Here is a 19,249-nt window from a genome sequence, read left to right on the forward strand (position 1 = left end):
TAACATTTTTTTATCCACGATATTTGAGTTGCTAATACTAAGATGCATCAACAGTTATTTCAAAATTTTACATTATTATTAGGTGTAATTATTATATTACACCATAATCGATTTAGTGTTTTAGTCACTACCAGTGGCATTTTATCTCATTATTCCTGTACAGAGTAACGATTATGCCAAACTGTGTTTTTGTCTCTTTCAGTTATATAAAATGGTAGGGTGTTTTTATCATGATTTTTAAATTAAAGATTTTCACTTAGTACCGATATATTAAATGTATGTTATGTCGCATCATTAGCAGAGTTTCACAGTAATTTTATCATATATCTTAGGCATGATTAATATAGTAATGTGTTAGCTAATATTGCATGAATACTGAACGCCTGACATTTGTCTTGTCTTCTTGTCTTGTAACGGTATTCACCCAGGAGCGTGTAGGCCGGCTCCCATTGAGTTCACCGCGATTTGCATTCATGGGAGTTTCGAGGGATGATCAGAATCCGCAAAAAGGTCCCCATCTCTTCCTGCTATTCCTTCCCATCAAAGGATGCCTGAAGATGCGATCCAATAGCACCAGGTAGCCGGCGGAACCCCAAAAAGGCGTGGCTTCGAATTCACCATTGCCTTCCAATTAGCCGGGTTGCGACCCGAGAACCGCCAGTGTCAGAGCCGAACACATTGGGTACCTTATCAGGGATTCGATGTCCACGACGGCATAGCTCTGACGCTCACTCGTTTCACCTTCCCACCGCGATGAGGTCAAATGGCAAGAATTAGAGAATGACCGTTTGTATCAATTTTTGGTCAGTGACATGGAAAAAAAACTGTTACTTTCACGTGTTAGAGCATACATATTACAGAAGAATATTTCGGATATTATTGGTAAGTTAGCGTTAACAAAACGATTATGTATTAATTAATATGTAAATTCTATGTTTTACCTTATCTTTCCCCTCATCAGGTTTCTTGTCTTCGTTGCCTGCATTGTCTTTCGTGTCCGTCTTTTCTTTCTTGTCCGTCTTTTCTTTCTTGTCCGTCTTTTCTTTCTTGTCCGTCTTTTCTTTCTTGTCCGTCTTTTCTTTCTTGTCCGTCTTTTCTTTCTTGTCCGTCTTGTCTTTGTTATCAGTTTTCTTTTCGTCTGTGTTCTTGTTGTCGTTGCTGGTGCTCCCACCTGTTGTGTCATCATTGGCGTTAGTGTTGATGTTACGGAGGAATTTTGCTGAAAATGAACGTAAATGTGGTATGTCTCTCGCTTTCATTTTGTATACACATGTACATATATTTGTTTGTAGATGTGTATATATATACGTGTGTGCGTGTTTGTTTGTGTATGTGTGTGAGTGTGTGTGTATGTATGTATGTATGTATGTATGTGTGTGTTTGTGTGTGTGTAGAGGCGCAATGGCCCAGTGGTTACTGGAGCGGACTCGCGGTCATTGGGTCGCGGATTCGATTCCTAAACCCGGCGTTGGAAAGTCTGCTACAGAGCATGCGTGAGCAAGCTTATAGCGACGAGGCAATGTTTGGAGTAGTACGGGCGCTTCAATGTCAGAAGAACGTTCCTGGAGGAGGATGGGCGAACTGGAAAACCAGCCACGTGCATCATCCTAGGAAATGTGAAGACAAACCATTAGTATATGCATGGGAATCGTCACAGGATATCAACGACACTATTGATGATGTTGGTCAGTCGTATGGGTCCGTGCAGGCAATACTAACGTCCGATGTGAACATGCGGTACATCTCTGCCAAGTTTATCCCCTGTTTGCTGACCACTGAGCAGAATGAAAATCGCTTCGAAGTCTGTGAAGATCTTCGATAGCGTTCCGCTTATATATATATATATATATATATATATATATATATATATATATATATATATATATATATATATATATATCTTATTTTTATCTTATGATATTTACTTTGTATTATATTATACTCATTTATTGTGCTTTTAATTATTAATTTTTCTATATATGATAGTGGATTCTCATCGATGAGTTCATGAAACTTGGTTCTTTTCCCTAAAACTATTTATATATATATATATATATATATATATATATATATATATATATATATATATATATATATGTGTGTGTGTGTGTGTGTGTGTGTGTGTGTGTGTATGTGTGTGTGTGTGTATTGGAAAATATCATTTATTACAATGATTAATTTCAAGGTATATTGAAGCTGTTACGACATCATTCATTAGATCATGTATTGAATAAACTCTATGACTTAATATGACTTACGATAACAGAGCATGCCAAAACGGAAAGAGAAATAATGAACACAGTCTAGACTTATTCCATGTAAACACTTCTCCCACATAATGTAGCGTCTGTAACAGAAACACATGAATTACATATTTTGAAAATTCATTCGCATCGTGTACATCATTTAGATTAAGTTCTGAGAATAAATCACTGTTTGGTATGTTTTGTATTTATACTTCCGGTATATTAATCATAAACAAAGAGACATATTTAAATACATGCTACATACATTGATATCGTTGACCTCCAGCTTTTCAAACGTATTACCAAAACACATATTTAATGATAAACACGCATACTTAACTGGCAGGCCTGATTTTAATTATCAAAAAAATCTTTCTGAAAATTTGCATAAACTCCTTAAAAATGGATGCTACTTAACATAAGATATCATTAAGTAAACTCTGATAACTATGACGTTATTATGCTCATTATATGGAGCAAATGCAGGCTCGTACCTTAGTGGGTGGGACATTCGGTTCACGATCGTTGGATCGTGAGGTCGAGTCACGGTGGCGTGTTGTATCCTTGAGCAACAGATTTTATTTCACGTTGCTCCAGTCCATTTAGCTGGCAAATATGAATAGTATTTCTATTTCAAAGGGTCAGCAATGTCACATTATGTGTCAGGATGAATCTGCTTGAGATCTATGTTAAGTGTATCCGTGTCTGTGGAGTGCTCAGCTGCTTGCACGTCTTTCCCACGACCAAGTTCTTCCTTTGATCGGGACAACCGGAACCCCCGACGAAGTACCAGAGAAAGAGAAGGAGAATATATCTGAGAATACTAAGTGAAAAGATTTGTACAATTGCTAACCATAATAATTTTAGTGGGTATTCAAATGTGTGAATGCTGTCAGAATTGGTTGCAGAGTAGAAAACAGAAACATGTGTCCCGTGATGTTTCACGTTCTGAGTTCAATCGAATTCTGCAAATGAATTCGCCATCATCGTAATAGGAGCAGCAAAGCGGAGTTGATGTTATCTCATAATTAAGTGAATTCATCATTAAATAGTTACATAACAAATTATATTCATGTATTAGTAAAATTACTCATAACCATCTCATTTCAGTGAAAAAAAAAAATTTTTTTAAAGATTTACAACAACATCTGTTTCTTGTCGCTAAAATGTTTGTTTTTCATGTGTTGATTTGGAAACCTATTCACTGAAATGCCGAGGCTCTGACGCCGAAATCTTGTCTTTTTTTAGCACTTAGATATGACAACAGATGTACTAATATCCCTATAATATCAGAAACAACCGTGTGATTAGAGGCGATCAATGGAGAACTAAAGAATTATTTTGCTGGTGTGTGGTTGGAGATCAGAAGATATTTAGTTATATAAAATGATGTATAGGACAAGTATATTAATCGTAGTATACGAAAGTATATTGAAGAATGATAAGAAGATCGTATGTACACGCAACGCTCATCGTGTGTTTTCGCAGTAGGCATGGCTGTATTCGCCCACTTGCAGGTCTTCGAAGCCAAATCAACGCAGGTGTTGGACATTGCAGAACCTGAAAAACATATTTTTATCATTCAGATACGGTTATATAAAATTGAAAGAGAGAAGCTGGTTTCAGATAATGAAAGTAAAGTACGAGGGTGGGCTGAAAATTTCATTGTCTAAGCATGAAGAAGATATGTAAAAAATTGATCATGTACACCACATAGTGATGCATGACAGACACACATATATGTATAAATACACATATATAGAAGCGTGTGAGGGTGTGCCTGCGTCTGTCTGTGTGTGTGAATGACAAACATCTTTATGTAAAAGCAAAGGAGGCATATCCAGGTGTCAACTTACCGATAATTAGAAGACAAATACAAGCGGAATAGTTCACTGTCAATATCATCTTAACAGCAAATTTTCGGGCGTCAATGTGCTACTCTGTATTTTGAATTGTTTAACATGTCCAGATATGAAGCAACAGATGTCTCTAAACACTTTTTCCACAATTATATTTATATATAAATTGCAATTAAAGCATTTTAAGACGTTTCTTTAGGATTCACTTGTCCTGCTCTTTTATCTTCTCTGGATTTATATGACATTTACGCAAATTAAAAGCGTATAACTTATCGTTTTATTTGTTTCAGTCATTAGATTGTAGCCATGCTGGAGCACCATCTTCTGGAAGTTAAGCAGAACAAATCGACCGCAGATATTTTTCTTATTTCGTTTTTTTTTTCTAGGTCTTGCAATTTTTGTAGCGCTTTACTTGACCGAGCCGCTAATGTATGACACGATAAACACCCAAAAACTGATTGTGAAGCGGCGGTGGTGGTGCTGGTGGTGGGTACACACACGAATACACATATTACACAATTACACATGCATATACACACATACGTACATATATACACACACACATTTATATATATATATATACACAGACACACACGGACCTAGGAGTCTCAGCCGATTGCGAGTCGTTTATGCCTTCAACTTCGCGAAATCCAATAACGCATCTTTTTCGTCGGGCTCGGGAAAAGGCAGATTGCCCGGTGCCTCAAAGCATCTTTCCCATGCTGTGTCCACGAGTTCTACCCGTTTTTAGCAGCGCGGTTCAATCAGTCCCTTTCCAACTGAGGGGTAACAGGCGGTCAGGGATCATAAAGATTTCGATTCACGCACGTCTGGGAATCCCCTCTTACGCAAATTGATTGTCGGAACCGTGGTGAAAGACCAATCGATTTCACCAGTGTAGGGGTGAAAGACCAATCGAGCCTTCTAATAGCTGTTTCCTCCAAAGTTTCGCTCAAGATAGGTGGCATCATGGGAAAAACAACACATAATTCCGTACGCTAAAGCGAACGACTGCCGCCCTAGAAACGTTTACAACTTCGGTCTATTCTCAACCAAAGAACGGGCGAAACGACTGCTCCTCTCTCGATCGGATGAGTCTGTATATTGCAGCCATTGCGACGCAACAAATGCACAGTACCAACTACGCCATTTTTAAGGAAGAAAAATAGGCCCCGGATTGGCTGTGTGGAAACAAACTTGCTTCCTAGTCACACGGTTCCAGGTTCGGTCCCGCTGCTTGGCACCTTGGGGAAATCTATTCTGCTATAGCCTAGGGCAGACTAAAACCTTATGAATAGATTTAGTGAACGGAAGCTGAAAAAGTCCGTCTTGTAGCTTTGTGTGTGTGTATGTGTGGGTTTATGTGTGTGTATGAGTGTGTGTCCGTGTGCACGCGTGCCGTATTTATATGTGTGCTTGTGTTTGTGTTCCTTCAGCATCACTCGACACCCGATGCTGCTTTTTTTATGTCTCCGTAACCTAGCTGTTCGACAAAAGAAACCGATAGAATGAGTGCTAGTCATGCAATGAATAATTCCTGAGGTCGATTTCTTCAACTTAAGCCTGTTAAGGCATTGCTCCAGCATGACCACAGGCAGATATATGAAAGACCTCTTTCAGTTTCCGTCTTCCAAGTCCACAATTCTTTGGTCGACCCATGGCTATGGTAGAAGACACTTGCCGACGGTGCCGTGCAGTGGGACTGAACCCGAAAGCATGAGGTTGAGCATTAGAATTCCTACAACGGAAACATAACTTTTATATTTATGTTTATGTTATATTTTTTTCTTTTGTTTTTCTTATGTAAATGTCCTACTCAATTTCCAATACCACTGTATGTCATATAAATTATTTCTATGACTTCTTTATATACTAGAAGATACCTAACTCCCATTGTTTGGCCAGTAAAATGTATTTGAATTCATGCAAATAGAATGAAATGCCAGATGTTGCAGACAGGAGGTGACAATCTGTTACAGAGTCATTATTATTATAGTTTCTGTTTTCCAAAATGGATCGCGTAATATAAAATCTAATAAAAATAGTAATATGATTTGAATCCACAATGAAAACGTCAGCTTAACAAAAACAGCTGAAATGTTTGGTGTATCAAGAAGTACTGTCTCGAAGATAATGACAGCCTTTGAGAAAGAAGGAAAAACTTCCTCGTTGAAACAAAACTCCGGAAGAAAACCAAAGCTTTCAGATAGGGACCTTCGGAATCTTACGCCAATTGTTAGAAAGGATCACAAAATTACAGATCCCAAATTTACTGCAGAGCTTAATGACAACCTCGAGAACCCAGTTTCCACAAAATCTGTTCCCTGGGAGCTGCATAAACCCGAATTTCAAGCGAGAGCTGCATTCAGAAAACAGCTACTTTCAAAAACAACCCTTGCAAAGAGTTTACAGTAGAGTAAAAACCTACCGAATTGGTCCCTAGAGCAGTGGAAGAATCTTATTTTCTTGGACGAGTCATCCTTTACCTTATTTCCGACCACCGACCGAGTATACGTTTGGAGACAACCAAAAGAAGCATTTGACCCATATTGTCTTCTTTGAATTGTTAAACATGGAGGAGGATCTGTGATGATCGGGGGGGGGGGGGCTAATATTTTGGAAAACTGCCGGCCCGATGGTTTCCCTTCATGGCAGAATTTATAGTCAAGACTATTTAAGCATTTTATCAGATCAAATTCATCCTAATCTTGCGGAACTGTTTCCGGTGGGAAATGCAATCTTTCAAAACGATACTGTACAAATTCACACTTATTGAATGGCACAAGGAACATTCTAGTAAAGTTGAACATCTGAGCACCTCGGTCCCCAGATTTCAATAATTTTGAGCATTTATGGTGCATTTTAGAAAAAACAAGTAAGGAGTCGATATCCTCCACCATCATCACTACAAGAAGTGGAGTGTGTCCTACCCCAAATTAAAATAATTTGAAATTTTAAGGTGTTTCCATTATTTTGTCCATTATTTTGTACATATTCACTGGTATTTAATTTATGGAAGGCGGATGATCTGGTAGTATCGTTAGCACGCCGGACGAAATGCTTATTGGTATTTCGTCCGTCTTTACCTTCTGAGTTCAAATTCTGCCGAGGTCGACTTTGCCTTTCATCCTTTCGGGTCGATAAATTTAACTACCAGTTGCGTACTGGGGTCGATCAAATCGACTGGCCTCCTCCTCAAATATTTTGGGCTATGTCTAAAATAAAAATGGTATTTAAAATATCGAACCTGAAATGATGTAAGGCAAAGTCGCCTTCTGCGGAATTTGAATATAGAACGTACAGACGGACGAAATGCAGATTTTTTTATCTCTAGATTTCCCCCGAGACTAAAAGATCGCTGTTTATATGATATTTCTGTCCCATATTAGACTCAATGAATTGACCAAGAACTAGATTAAATAGTAACGGTATGCCTGTTGAAGATCTTGTGGTATTTGCGTGAATGTGGAAAGCGGTTGCCTATGTATTTACAAACAAATTCCCATCTATATATATATATATATATATATATATATGGGAGAATATACAAAAAATAACAACAGACGAGGACAGGTGGTGTAAATAACAAAAGTATATATTAGTATGACGCTCGGAAATACGGAAAGTCTTTGACGTTTCGAGCTACGCTCTTCAACAGAAAGAATACGGAGACAAGGAGAAAAACACGGAGAAAAAAAAATTGAATAGTGTTTAGTCAACGGTCAATCAGAACAGGCAAATGTGGTTTAATTATAATTTTGTATAATATGGTGGGTGTGTAAACAACAAACAGATGTATTAGTTTAACGCTCGGGAAGTGAGAGAGTTTTTACGTTTCGAGCCTACGCTCTTCGAGAGAAAGGAACACAAAAATAAACAGGGAGAGAAAATAGAAAAAGATTTATATATATATATATCTATATTTCTACGTATATACATATATGCATAAATTTATATACATATATAGACGCATATATATCTATACATATGTGAGTGCGTATGCGGCTTGCGCGTGTGTTATGATAGAATCAGTTGAATGAACGTTCAAGGAAATGTTGCATTCTTTATCTCTCAAAGCTACTAATATATTAATATGAATGCATTTTACTATGACTGATCATTAGAAATTATTCTTGAAGTTCTCCACTTGTCTAGATATCATTTTGAAAATAAGTTTTCTCTTAAATCATTTCTTTCCCTTTATCTTCTAATTGTTTGAATCGTTTCACTGTGACGCTGCTTGAGCAAAATCTTCAAGTATTTAGTTGAACAAGTCGACGCCAGGACTTGTTTTTTGAAGAGATTTGTATTTCATTATTTACATAATTTCATTTGACGGGCATTTGTCCTCATCTTGTTTGTTATTAACACAAGGTTTCGGCTAATATACCCTCCAGACTTCATGAGGTGTCTTGGGGAAATTTCGAACCTAGGTTCTCATTCATGAGGTATTTTTCGATGTTGTTGTTGTTATTATTATTATTATTTTATGTTTGACTTTTGTTTTGCATTTGTACAAGTTCGATCTAAGTCTCACCCAGAGACTTCAAGAGACAACAAGTTAGAAGTTCATGTAGGTGTTATGCCTAGGGTACCATATATTTGGATTTGTACATAGTGTTGTTCTAGAGAATGTTTTAGAAGCCATAAGAAAATTGTGTTTGTTTTACAGCCTTTTTATGACAAATGAACCGAACAAAAGATTAACATGCTAGGGAAGTATTATTATTATTAATCAGGTCACTGCCTGGAATCGAACCCGGAATCTTAGGGTTAGTAGCCCGCACTCTTAACCACTACGCCATATGCTCGTAGGTACTTATCCTATCGCTTTCTTATGTCGCTAAGCTACGGTGACGTTCACAAACTACATCCGTCGGCAAACTGTGGTGACGGACAAAGCAAACAAAAGACCCCGCCTCATATTTACACACACGCACACACACACACACACACACACACACACACACACACACTCACACACACACACTCACACACACACACACTCATGGTTAAAGCATCGGTCTCCCAATCATGGAGTAATGAGTTCGATTTTGCGGACGAGACTGTGTGTCGTGTTCTTGAGCAAGACACTTGATTTCAAGTTGATCCGGATCTCACAGCTGTAGAAATGACTTGCGACGTGAAGCATGACGACGTAAGGTAGAACTTGTTAACAAGAAAGTCTGACTATCATACGATTTAGTACCAGCAGCTAGTCTACAGAAGAAAAGGACAAACACTTACACAGTTTATAATGTGTTCAATTTTAACTAAAGGGATCCATGAATATTTCACGAAATTAATAGTAAACCTATTGAGTTATCCATAAAATCTTTCTCCAAAAAGACTGAAGGTGTAGACTGTGTCGTGTCTCTATGATAAGGAAGTCGCCCATCAGCTATTTATTGAAGAGTTAAGGAAATTGGAATACGATGAATACTTAATGCACTTTATGTATATACTTTATATATTTATGCACAATTTTATAGACTTAATACACATCACGCGTAAAATAGATATTCACACTTATTTTTCCATAAATCCTATGAACAGAAAAAAAAATTGCATTTTAAAATATAAATGGTCACAATTTCTCCTCTGTATGACAACATTCAACTAACATTTTAAATCTTTTAATAGATATTGCGTTCCGCCTACGAGATGTGATGGACGCTTCTCCGTATATTCTCTCACCAAATTTCTCTTTCTCTCTTTCTACCTCACTTTTCGTCTTATATTCTTCTCTCTTCTTTTTAATTCTCTTGTTTTCACTTTCCCTTCGACTAATCATGTGAGGGCGTTAAAATTAAGTTAACTTTACTTCACGCCATGGACGCTTCTCTAACCAACTTTTTATCCAAACACGTGAAAGCGTTACCGACGTACTAAGTAACGTATGGACAAGCAGAATTATTATCAGATTTATTACAAACTTTATCTTTATTGTTTTAGTTGTATTGTAATTCTTCTTAAATGTTGTCTCTAATCTCAGCTCATCCATTTCATCTATATGGTTTCATTCCTTATTACTATTGAATGTATTTTAGGTATGAATAACATCAACATGTAAAAGAATTTTTAAGACCAGAACATCGCTTTTGTAACGAAAAACTGCGTTGCATAACCAGAAGAGATATTTCTGCACTGCAGCGAGCAATGTAATTCATTCAATAGGTCCCACTGAACGTTGCAATAAATAAATATTTAAGTATACGCTACATTCAGTATCCGTTTTTTCTGCTATACACAACAAACACTGAGGATTTCCTCACATAGATCCAGCGACAAACAGCGTGGAAGACGACAGGCAGCCATGAGCAGTGAACGTAGTTTGCCGGCATAATACTAGGAGCATACACAAAATGGAGTTTCAATGATAAATTTAAATCTAAACTTTAAATGTAATTTATACGTATACGTGTGCACAAACACACACGGACAAATATATATATATATATATATATATATATATATATATATATATATATATATATATATATATATATATATATATATATATATATATATATATATATATATACATACATATATCCACTCTGGATATTTCTTAGTTTCCACTCACAGGCGTCTGTCGAATCGGGACCAAATTTTCCTTGCAGTTGGACTGAAACTGGAAACAAATGTGTTGCTGAAATGCGCACTTGTTACCACGCACTAACACCCGCACTTGTGTTGAAATTTATTTGCATTGGTCTGATTTTAAAGCTTTTGGTTTTGTCTTTTGTAAACATTCCATAGAATTTTCTTAAATTTCTCCCACTTTCGGTCACTTGGTAGTTTGCGCCGTAAGCACTATTCCTTTTGTGATTCTAACAGTATTAACGTGTTGAGTAACATGGCCGTACAGACAGGAGATTGTGGCATTATATCCTGCTCACCGAAAGTATATTCGTGGAATGTTACATAAATCACATCAGTTTTTCGATTTTCACATACAAAGTAAACTTTTATATCAGAGCAAATTATCTGAGATAAAAATTTAAATGTGTTCCTAATACTTCAACGTCCAGATATACACGATGTTAATGCATTTCACACAAACATATCATCTGACAAGTTGACATTAGCGCTGCAAACAATACCCTCTAGCAATCTCCTTGCACCCATTTGAGAGAAGAAATGAAAATTTAAGAAAGTTGTTCTTGCTACGAATTTATTGGCTAATATTTAAAAAAAATTAACTTTCGATAGTTACTCCTTTCGTGATACATGCTTTCTCGTACAGCTGAATTTGAGATAAAGCAAAAGGAAAACAGGTTGCATGTTATATATTTCTTTATATATCATTAATATTATTCAATAATGAGGAACTTCATTGCCCGGGTTCAGAATATTAGTCAGCATTCTCCAGATACTGTAACGTGACAAAAATGTGTTCATTAGAGTGGTTTTAGCAGAAGTATTTATTATTCTTTGAAATAAACATGTAATTCTGATATAAGCGTAACATTTAAGGGAAAAAGTATTTTCCACTGATTTCTGTGCGTTTTCTCGTGTTTTAACCCTCACCTCTCAAAAACCGTTGTTTGTTTGTATACGTCCCCGTATCATTCTCCATTTGACAAATGGTACCCGACGAAAATACAAGTAAATATGAAAAAGAAAGGCATATCTACATTACTGTGCTAATGTTGTACTTAGATATCACACGCATTTTATATAGCTTACTTAGTGTATATGGCATTAAGATTGTATTGGGAAGTGAGCGAAACCATAAATAAATGATAAGCAATAGTAAAATAGGGACATTTGCATTAAAATTGCAATAATTACCTAATGTTAAATTGCTTCCACCAACTTAATTTTTAACGGACGTGCTGAAATGAATATATATTAGGATTGATATTAATACCCCCTATTCCAGGTCCATTTTCTAGCTCCGTCGATACTCTTATCAATTGGGTAGAAGTTCATTACACTAATATTTATGTACTAAGTTTTAATTACCTGAAATATTACACGAGGAATTAATGGAGATTCTTATCTATTTCTTTAACGCGTTTAAATTTTGCATCACACTGTTTAAATCGATGCATAATATAGTTTTTACTTATTGTGTGTGAAATTATGAAAATATAACAATTACAGGTGAAATCTCGGTAAATATGTTGCTTCGAATAGATACAGAAAATTTAATCGCTGTGCTCGTATTGCCATTATAACATCCATTAGCTAACGTTTGTGTTCTGAGTCAGAATCAAGAATCGGTGCTATAAGACATCTAATTGACACAACAGTATAAGTGTACAGCATTTTGTTGTCCTGCGCAGCCGATTTAAAGGAAGACCAATATTTCAATGATAAATATTGTTTCGGGTTATGGGACAGAGCTTGTAGGATAGGAATTTTAGTTTTTAAATACCATGATGCCAGTGGACTCTACGCATGTTACTAGCTCCATTATTTCGTGGAAGGTTTCTTTTGCAAACAACTAATAACCATATACATTAAAAAATGTCATATTATTACAAATATGAATTTCAGTTGAATGAGAGAGAAAAGTTAGTATGTTATCGTCTCTCTGATTAAACTTGTGTAAGTGTCATTTAGAATTAATTACGCAGAAACAATGTAAATTAAAATAATTACCGTAGGAATGCATTTAGAAGTAAACAGGTTGTGGAAAATGTGACCACACTCAGCACGCACGTCTTTTAGGCAATCATAATAATAAATCCAACGTCTGTAAGATAAATACAACAAAAGGATATTCATTTCGGATATAAAGTAATCATTTATTAATATCATTGTCAAGAAATGGTAGAACATTCCTTCTCGGACTACGAAAGCATACCATACATCGGGTTCTTAAATCTGTGCTTGCAGAGTGCTTACTAGTTCATGCATATAAAGCATATACTGATTTGCATTGAATCGAATTCTCTTGTAACCGAAAGTCTTCTGTTTCACGTGCAAAATTTCAATACTTGGGTGAATGCATAGAAACTTCTACATTTTGTATATTTGTCAGAGCACTTTTTCTGATTACAAAGGAGACAAAATATGGTATATTAGATAAAGTATTTTAGACTAATATCTAATGGCCATGATTTAATAGCAATTAATATCTATACTTATCCACTGATAAGTTTTGGTATTGAAGCAATTTCGAATATTCAACGCCATTCCTATATTTACACCTTCAGGGATCGGAAGAATTTTCGAACCAATGGAACACGTAGATTTAATAACGGTATAGTTAAATTGTTTCCGTTATTTGACCGTAAGCATGCTGGGACAACGCCTTGTAATTGAAGGAATTGAAAACTGAAAGCCAAGCAGAAACGATCCCTTGTATTCGCTAGCTGAGTAGATTGGAGCAGCGGGAAATAAAAGGTCTTACTGAAGGACACCACACTCCACCAAATATGGCATTGTGAACCTTACGATTATGAGCCGAGTACACTAACCATTAAGCCACGCTCCTTTCAGAGTACAAGTCATTTCGTAAATAAAGATTCCCAGTAAGAATCCAATCAAAGAAAAATACAACCTCAATATAGGGATGATGTAATTGTCTGTCAACACATTCTGCTTCGTTCTGGTACTGTATGAGTATCACCCATATGGTTATAATAAATGCGTTTCGACCAACCAGCTTGTCCACGACAAGTGCCAACCGCTTGGTTAATCACTTGGACAAAATCTTGCAACTTGTGTACCTCTAGTATTGTTGCGGTGTCCTCTAAATCAAAGAGGACAGCTGCCACCAGCCGACATTTATTTCAGGAGGCACATCCACACGCCGACCAAGATATGTCTGCTCGACTAGCAATTCCTCCGTTTATTAGGAGTACTTCATTGGAAAGCACACTTCCACAGTGCCGAAGTGCTTTCCACTTGTCACATACGTTTCGTTGGTCCAAACTGCGTTTAGAGCCATTTCCAACTGTTGTTGAGTGGTTCGTTTTATCCTTTTCTTCTTTGTCTTTAAAATTCTGTTGATTACCGGTTTTCGATTGGTTTCCTATAGGAAATCCTGAGGGCTGTTAAGGAGAACATTGTTTCCGTCCTTCCTCAGCAAGCCCTTCGCATTATTTTTATTTCATTAATTTTCAAATTTATTATTTCTTTAGTTTTCTTCGTCAAAGAGGCAACACCATTGCCGCTTGATCTATTGCGGTTCGTGTATCTGGTGGTGTCAGTGTCATTCTGTTTTCTTTCTTTTTCTTCGTCCTTCTCCTGTGCAGAAACAATACGGGCAGTGAGAGCGTTGAAGACCTTGTTTAACTGTTTGTTGAACCTCTCTCTCTCTCTCACACACACGCTCAGTCTTTATTGTTGATTTTTTTTTTAAACTTGGACAAAGTGGTTTTTTAGCCTCCAAAAGAGGGCTTGGCTTTTTCAACAAAAACTAGCTCTTTATGCGGGCAGCCAGCTAGTAACAAAAGTTAAACAATAAAACAAAAGTTCGACAATGAAATTTCAAACAAATTCAGGAGTTCGAAAACGCGTGGCGTACCGCGATGAAAACAACAACAAGAACAACAACAACAACAGCAACAGCAGCAACAACAGCAGCAACAACAACAACAACAACAACAACAACAACAACGACAGCAACAACCGAATTAATAATAATAATAATAATAATAATAATAATAATAATAATAATAATAATAATAATAATAATAATACGTACACGCATTGTGCATTGACTAATGGAGATCTATGGTTAGCTCTTGCTGAATTCGTGCAATAACTTATGGCCAGATTTTGACACATGCTTAAAGCTGCAGCACCTAAAAGATTTGGGATTTATTTATTAATAATTAGTCATACATATATTGAGTGTACAATCGTTATGTTTAAAAAAGAAAGCTAGATACAAAACAAAAATAACGAAGCTAACTTCGGGTCCCCATGCTCTCAGTAGTCTATTATAATAAGTGTTTTATGAATGATATCACTGTTGTCCTGCTTCCATTATAACTTCACAGGTGACGATGTGGTACAATTATTTGGTGATTCTTTACTACAAAATATTTGGAAGGTGAAAATATTTATAATTTTGACATTTTCTTTTATTCTTTTATTTCTTTCATGAATTTGACTGCGGCCATGCTGGAACACCGACTTTAATCGAACAAATAGAGTAGAAAAGATTATTACAATTTGATATATATTAATCTGGCAGAATCGGTAACACCCTGGCAAAATGATTAGCGGCATTTCGCTCGGAGTTCAAATTACGCTGAGATCTACTTTGCCCCTCGTCAATTCGAGGTTGATAAAACAAGGAACAGTTGCGCACTTGTGTCGGTGAAATCGATTTACTCCTTTCGCAAAACATCAACGTTTGTGCATGTGATAGAATTAATAGGAATGGCTGTATAGTAGCACGACTGCGTGGCGCCTTGGGCAAGTGTCTTCTATTATAGCCTCGAGCCGACCAAAGCCTTGTGAATGGATTTGGTAGAGGGAAGCTAAAAGAAGCCCGTCGTATACATATATATATATATATATATATATATATATATATATATATATATATATATACAGACACGCAGGAAGTAAATAGACACCTTCAATTGAAATGCAATCAATAGGTAGGACTACATACTTTAGTATTTAGTTGACATTCCGTTTGAAGTTTTTTTATTCAGAAACTCATTTTGCCATTGAACTGATGAGCTTTGTGATTGCCTCTTGTGGAATTTGTGCCAACTTTTCACGCAACAATCGATACACTTTCATTCGTCCTCATAAGACTTAAAATTTCGCAGCTTTCTAACAGAATCCCATATGGTACAGATTCTTCAATGGAAAATGGGATTCTTAGATAAAGGCGATTCCAGTCCTGGTGTTAGGAGCGAGAGTGCATTTCAGAGACACCAACATTTCTTTGGCAGCATGAATGTAGAAGAGTCTGGTGTTCGACGGGGTTCTGATTGGACATGGAAGCGAAGTGGAGGAACACTGGTGAGTGTAAGTGTGTGTCTATATACACCATGTATATTAACATGTGGGTATATGATTGTCTTATTGGTTTCATGGGTGAGTACGTGTGTAATCTTTTGTATGGGTGTATGGATATGCATGTCTTAATGTTTGTTGTATACGCATGCGTGCTCGAACTGGCTTTGGGTGGATATATGGAGATATGTGCTGAGGTGTGTAAGTTCTGGAACTTGTGCATGAAAGTCTGAGTGCATCTTTGTCTGGAAAAACATATGCATGCGTTTGTTTTGCATTGTATGTGCATGGGTGTACACACGCACACACACACACACACACACACACACACACACACACACACACACACATACATATCTTCAATAAAAGGCGGCGAGCTGGCAGAAACGTTAGCACGCCGGGCGAAATTCTTAGCGGTATTTCATCTGCCGCTACGTTCTGAGTTCAAATTCCGCCGAGGTCGACTTTGCCTTTCATCCTTTCGGGGTCGATTAAATAAGTACCAGTCACGCACTGGGGTCGATATAATCGACTTAATCCGTTTGTCTGTCCCCTCTGTGTGTAGCCCCTTGTGGGTAGTAAAGAAATAATACATATCTTTAACGCAGGTGAATACTTGAAGAAGAATGGGAGTTATCTTAAATGGTTCAATGAATGTAAATTGTACATAAGGAATTCCTATATTTTTCTTAAGTTATCTGGACCAAAATTATTGAATAAGTTCACTGTCGTAATCATAAATTTTTTTCTACATTTTTGAATATATACAAAATTAAAATTAAGCCTTATTAGATGACTTCGTTTTCAAATCGAGTAGTGATCTCTGCAATCTAGCCACGCATTTGACTGTGATAAAAATATAAATTTTTGAATAAACGTTGCTGATACAATCATGATTTTAAGTTTTTTTTTTTAAACTTATTATTATTCTAAAGCCTATTAATTTTTATTTCGTACGCACCCTATATAAGCGTTTGTTTTTTGCTATTGTAATTATAATGATGGATTTACCAGAATGGGAAACTTCACTGATGAAGATATATCTTTTTGACCTACCGATTTGGTGATTTAAAGAGTAATGGATAGCGTCAGTGACTCTTGAAGCGTCCGTAGAAGTGAATTTATTCTTACATTATTCTGGATTCATTTTACTTTTGGATATTCGATTGATGTTATCCCGGATTCACTTTACACTTAATAGTCTAACTATATTATTTTTTATCGCCTCGCTATGTACAATCATTTTTTATTCATATATGCATTTCTTCTTTAAAGTCTTTGTTACAGTATTTCACACGTTTTTTTTATATGTGAAAATATATGTATATTTTTATACCGATTGTGGGGTTGTGAGTTCGAATCTCGGACCGGGCTGCGTGTTTTGTTCTTGAGCAAGACACTTTATTTCACGTTACTCCCGTTCACTCAGCTGTAGAAATGATTAGCGACGTTACAAGTGCCAAGTTGAATCGGCCCCTTTGCCATTCCCTTGGATAACACTGGTGGCATGGAGAGGGGAGGCCAGTATGCATGGGCGACTGCTGGTCTTCCATAAACAACCTTCCCCAGACTTGTGCCTGGGAGGGTAACTTTCTAGGTGCAATCCCATGGTCAGTCATGACCGAAGGGAGCCTCAGCATATACTCTATCTATCTATATATCTATCTATCTATCTATCTATCTCTCTCTCTCTCTCTCTCTCTCTCTCTCTCTCTATATATATATATATATATATATATATATATATATATATATATATATAACTTCATTTCTATCTAATTACTTAATATATGAATATAGCTTCTCTGTTTACACAGCAGATGTAAATATGAAAAACAGAAAATATTCAACATTACGACTTACCTGCAAAGAGAAGACAAAAGCAGAATAAAGTTTTCATGTCTTTTCTATTATACGTTAAGATAAACGAATGGTGCTCTGGCAATCAACACTGTTATACTGTTACATGTAATGACATACAGTGTAACATATGCCAGGCACTAGTAAAACAAAACGGCGCAATTCAATTGAGCCTGTCATATTAAATTACGAGTGACAATAGTTCTTTCAGCTGAATAGTTAATTGTCGAATAACGATCTGCACGTGGATAGAGAAATAAAAACTTACAGTTGAATATTTATTTCTCTCTTTAGAAAATTATATAACCTTTAGTCGTTAAACTGAAGCATAACGTTTTTTTTTTTTCATTCGTGTTTTATATTGAAGTGCCACTAAACTGGGGCACAATAATGAAGGCTTTATTAAACAAATTCACCTCAGTACTTATTTTTTAAGACTTCTGCTTTGTTTATTGCCACTTAAACTACACACTCTAATCCCTCAAATTTCTTGCCGATCAAAAGTATCATAGTTTAAATGAAGATTTGAATCCCTGTTGCAATCATTATTATTATTATTATCAGTATTATCATTATTATTATTATTATTATTATTATTATTATTGGAATTCTGAATAACACTAGCAACCTCACATATAGGGGAAAGGCACCTCAGTTGCTTGGGACGCACGGATATGAAATGCTGCAATTCAGGGGAGTGGATAATTGTAAACAGTAAAGAAAAAAGAAAATTATAAAGAACATCATCCAGAAAGACAATTCAAAACACACCTCAGAAGCATAACACACAATACTCTAACATAAGCACCAATCTCCGCTCTACTATCCAATCTACCACCACTAACATCATCACCAGCATCACCACCACCAACAACGACAACAGCAACACCTCCAAGATCACCTCTATTACCAGCAACAACATCACAACATGCCAAACACATCTGAAACTTTGTCTGCAAAAACAACCAAAGCAAATACATCAGAAAGACACAATCGACTCTAACGAGGGATTCTATCAAAGAGTTTATATTCTCAGAGAAGCGCCCAGAACTTGGCACAAGAACTCGACACAAGAATTGAGCAACCACGTCACTTAGAAAAACAATGGAAATGGAACATGAACAAAGCAGAATGTATGAGGTCTTTGCCTCCTTTCAGACACTTTACTCAACAAAGCTGCACAACAGAATAGACAGTATAAATGTACATGGACAGTTGCCGTTCTGGAAACCTGAACACCCTTACAAGGACCTCACGTCATTGAACATAGATTTGCTAGCCATCAAGTCTAGAATATAGGAGGCACAAACCATCGCACCCATTATAGCAATCTCGAGGTGTACG

At 36.4% G+C, this 19,249-nt stretch overlaps 1 protein-coding gene and 1 long non-coding RNA gene across 3 annotated transcripts in view; both read right to left on the reverse strand.

Moving 5' to 3' along the window:
- Positions 1-4,261, reverse strand: part of LOC128249929 (uncharacterized) — a 4,506-nt gene extending 245 nt beyond the window's left edge. Inside the window, exons 1-4 of one of the 2 annotated variants that reach the window (XM_052974552.2) lie at positions 4,103-4,261; positions 3,707-3,806; positions 2,259-2,347; positions 942-1,219 (exon numbers count right to left, since the gene is read on the reverse strand). In XM_052974552.2, the coding sequence (XP_052830512.2) occupies positions 942-1,219; positions 2,259-2,347; positions 3,707-3,806; positions 4,103-4,151 (516 nt within the window). In that variant the 5' untranslated portion in view covers positions 4,152-4,261. Of the gene's footprint in view, positions 1-941; positions 1,220-2,258; positions 2,348-2,740; positions 3,298-3,706; positions 3,807-4,102 lie in introns of those variants that run through there. The other variant, XM_052974553.2, reaches the window with a different exon arrangement.
- Positions 4,262-11,265: 7,004 nt separating this feature from the next.
- On the reverse strand, positions 11,266-18,107 carry LOC149132072 (uncharacterized). Its single transcript, XR_016244875.1, has 4 exons — positions 17,909-18,107; positions 14,772-14,871; positions 12,719-12,812; positions 11,266-11,483 (listed from the first exon to the last, which is right to left on the reverse strand). It is a non-coding gene; the product is annotated as an uncharacterized LOC149132072 (long non-coding RNA).
- Positions 18,108-19,249: the final 1,142 nt, after the last annotated feature.

This window comes from Octopus bimaculoides, chromosome 18 (genome assembly GCF_046866305.1).
Source record: "Octopus bimaculoides isolate indiv1 chromosome 18, ASM4686630v1, whole genome shotgun sequence".
NCBI lineage: Eukaryota > Metazoa > Mollusca > Cephalopoda > Octopoda > Octopodidae > Octopus > Octopus bimaculoides.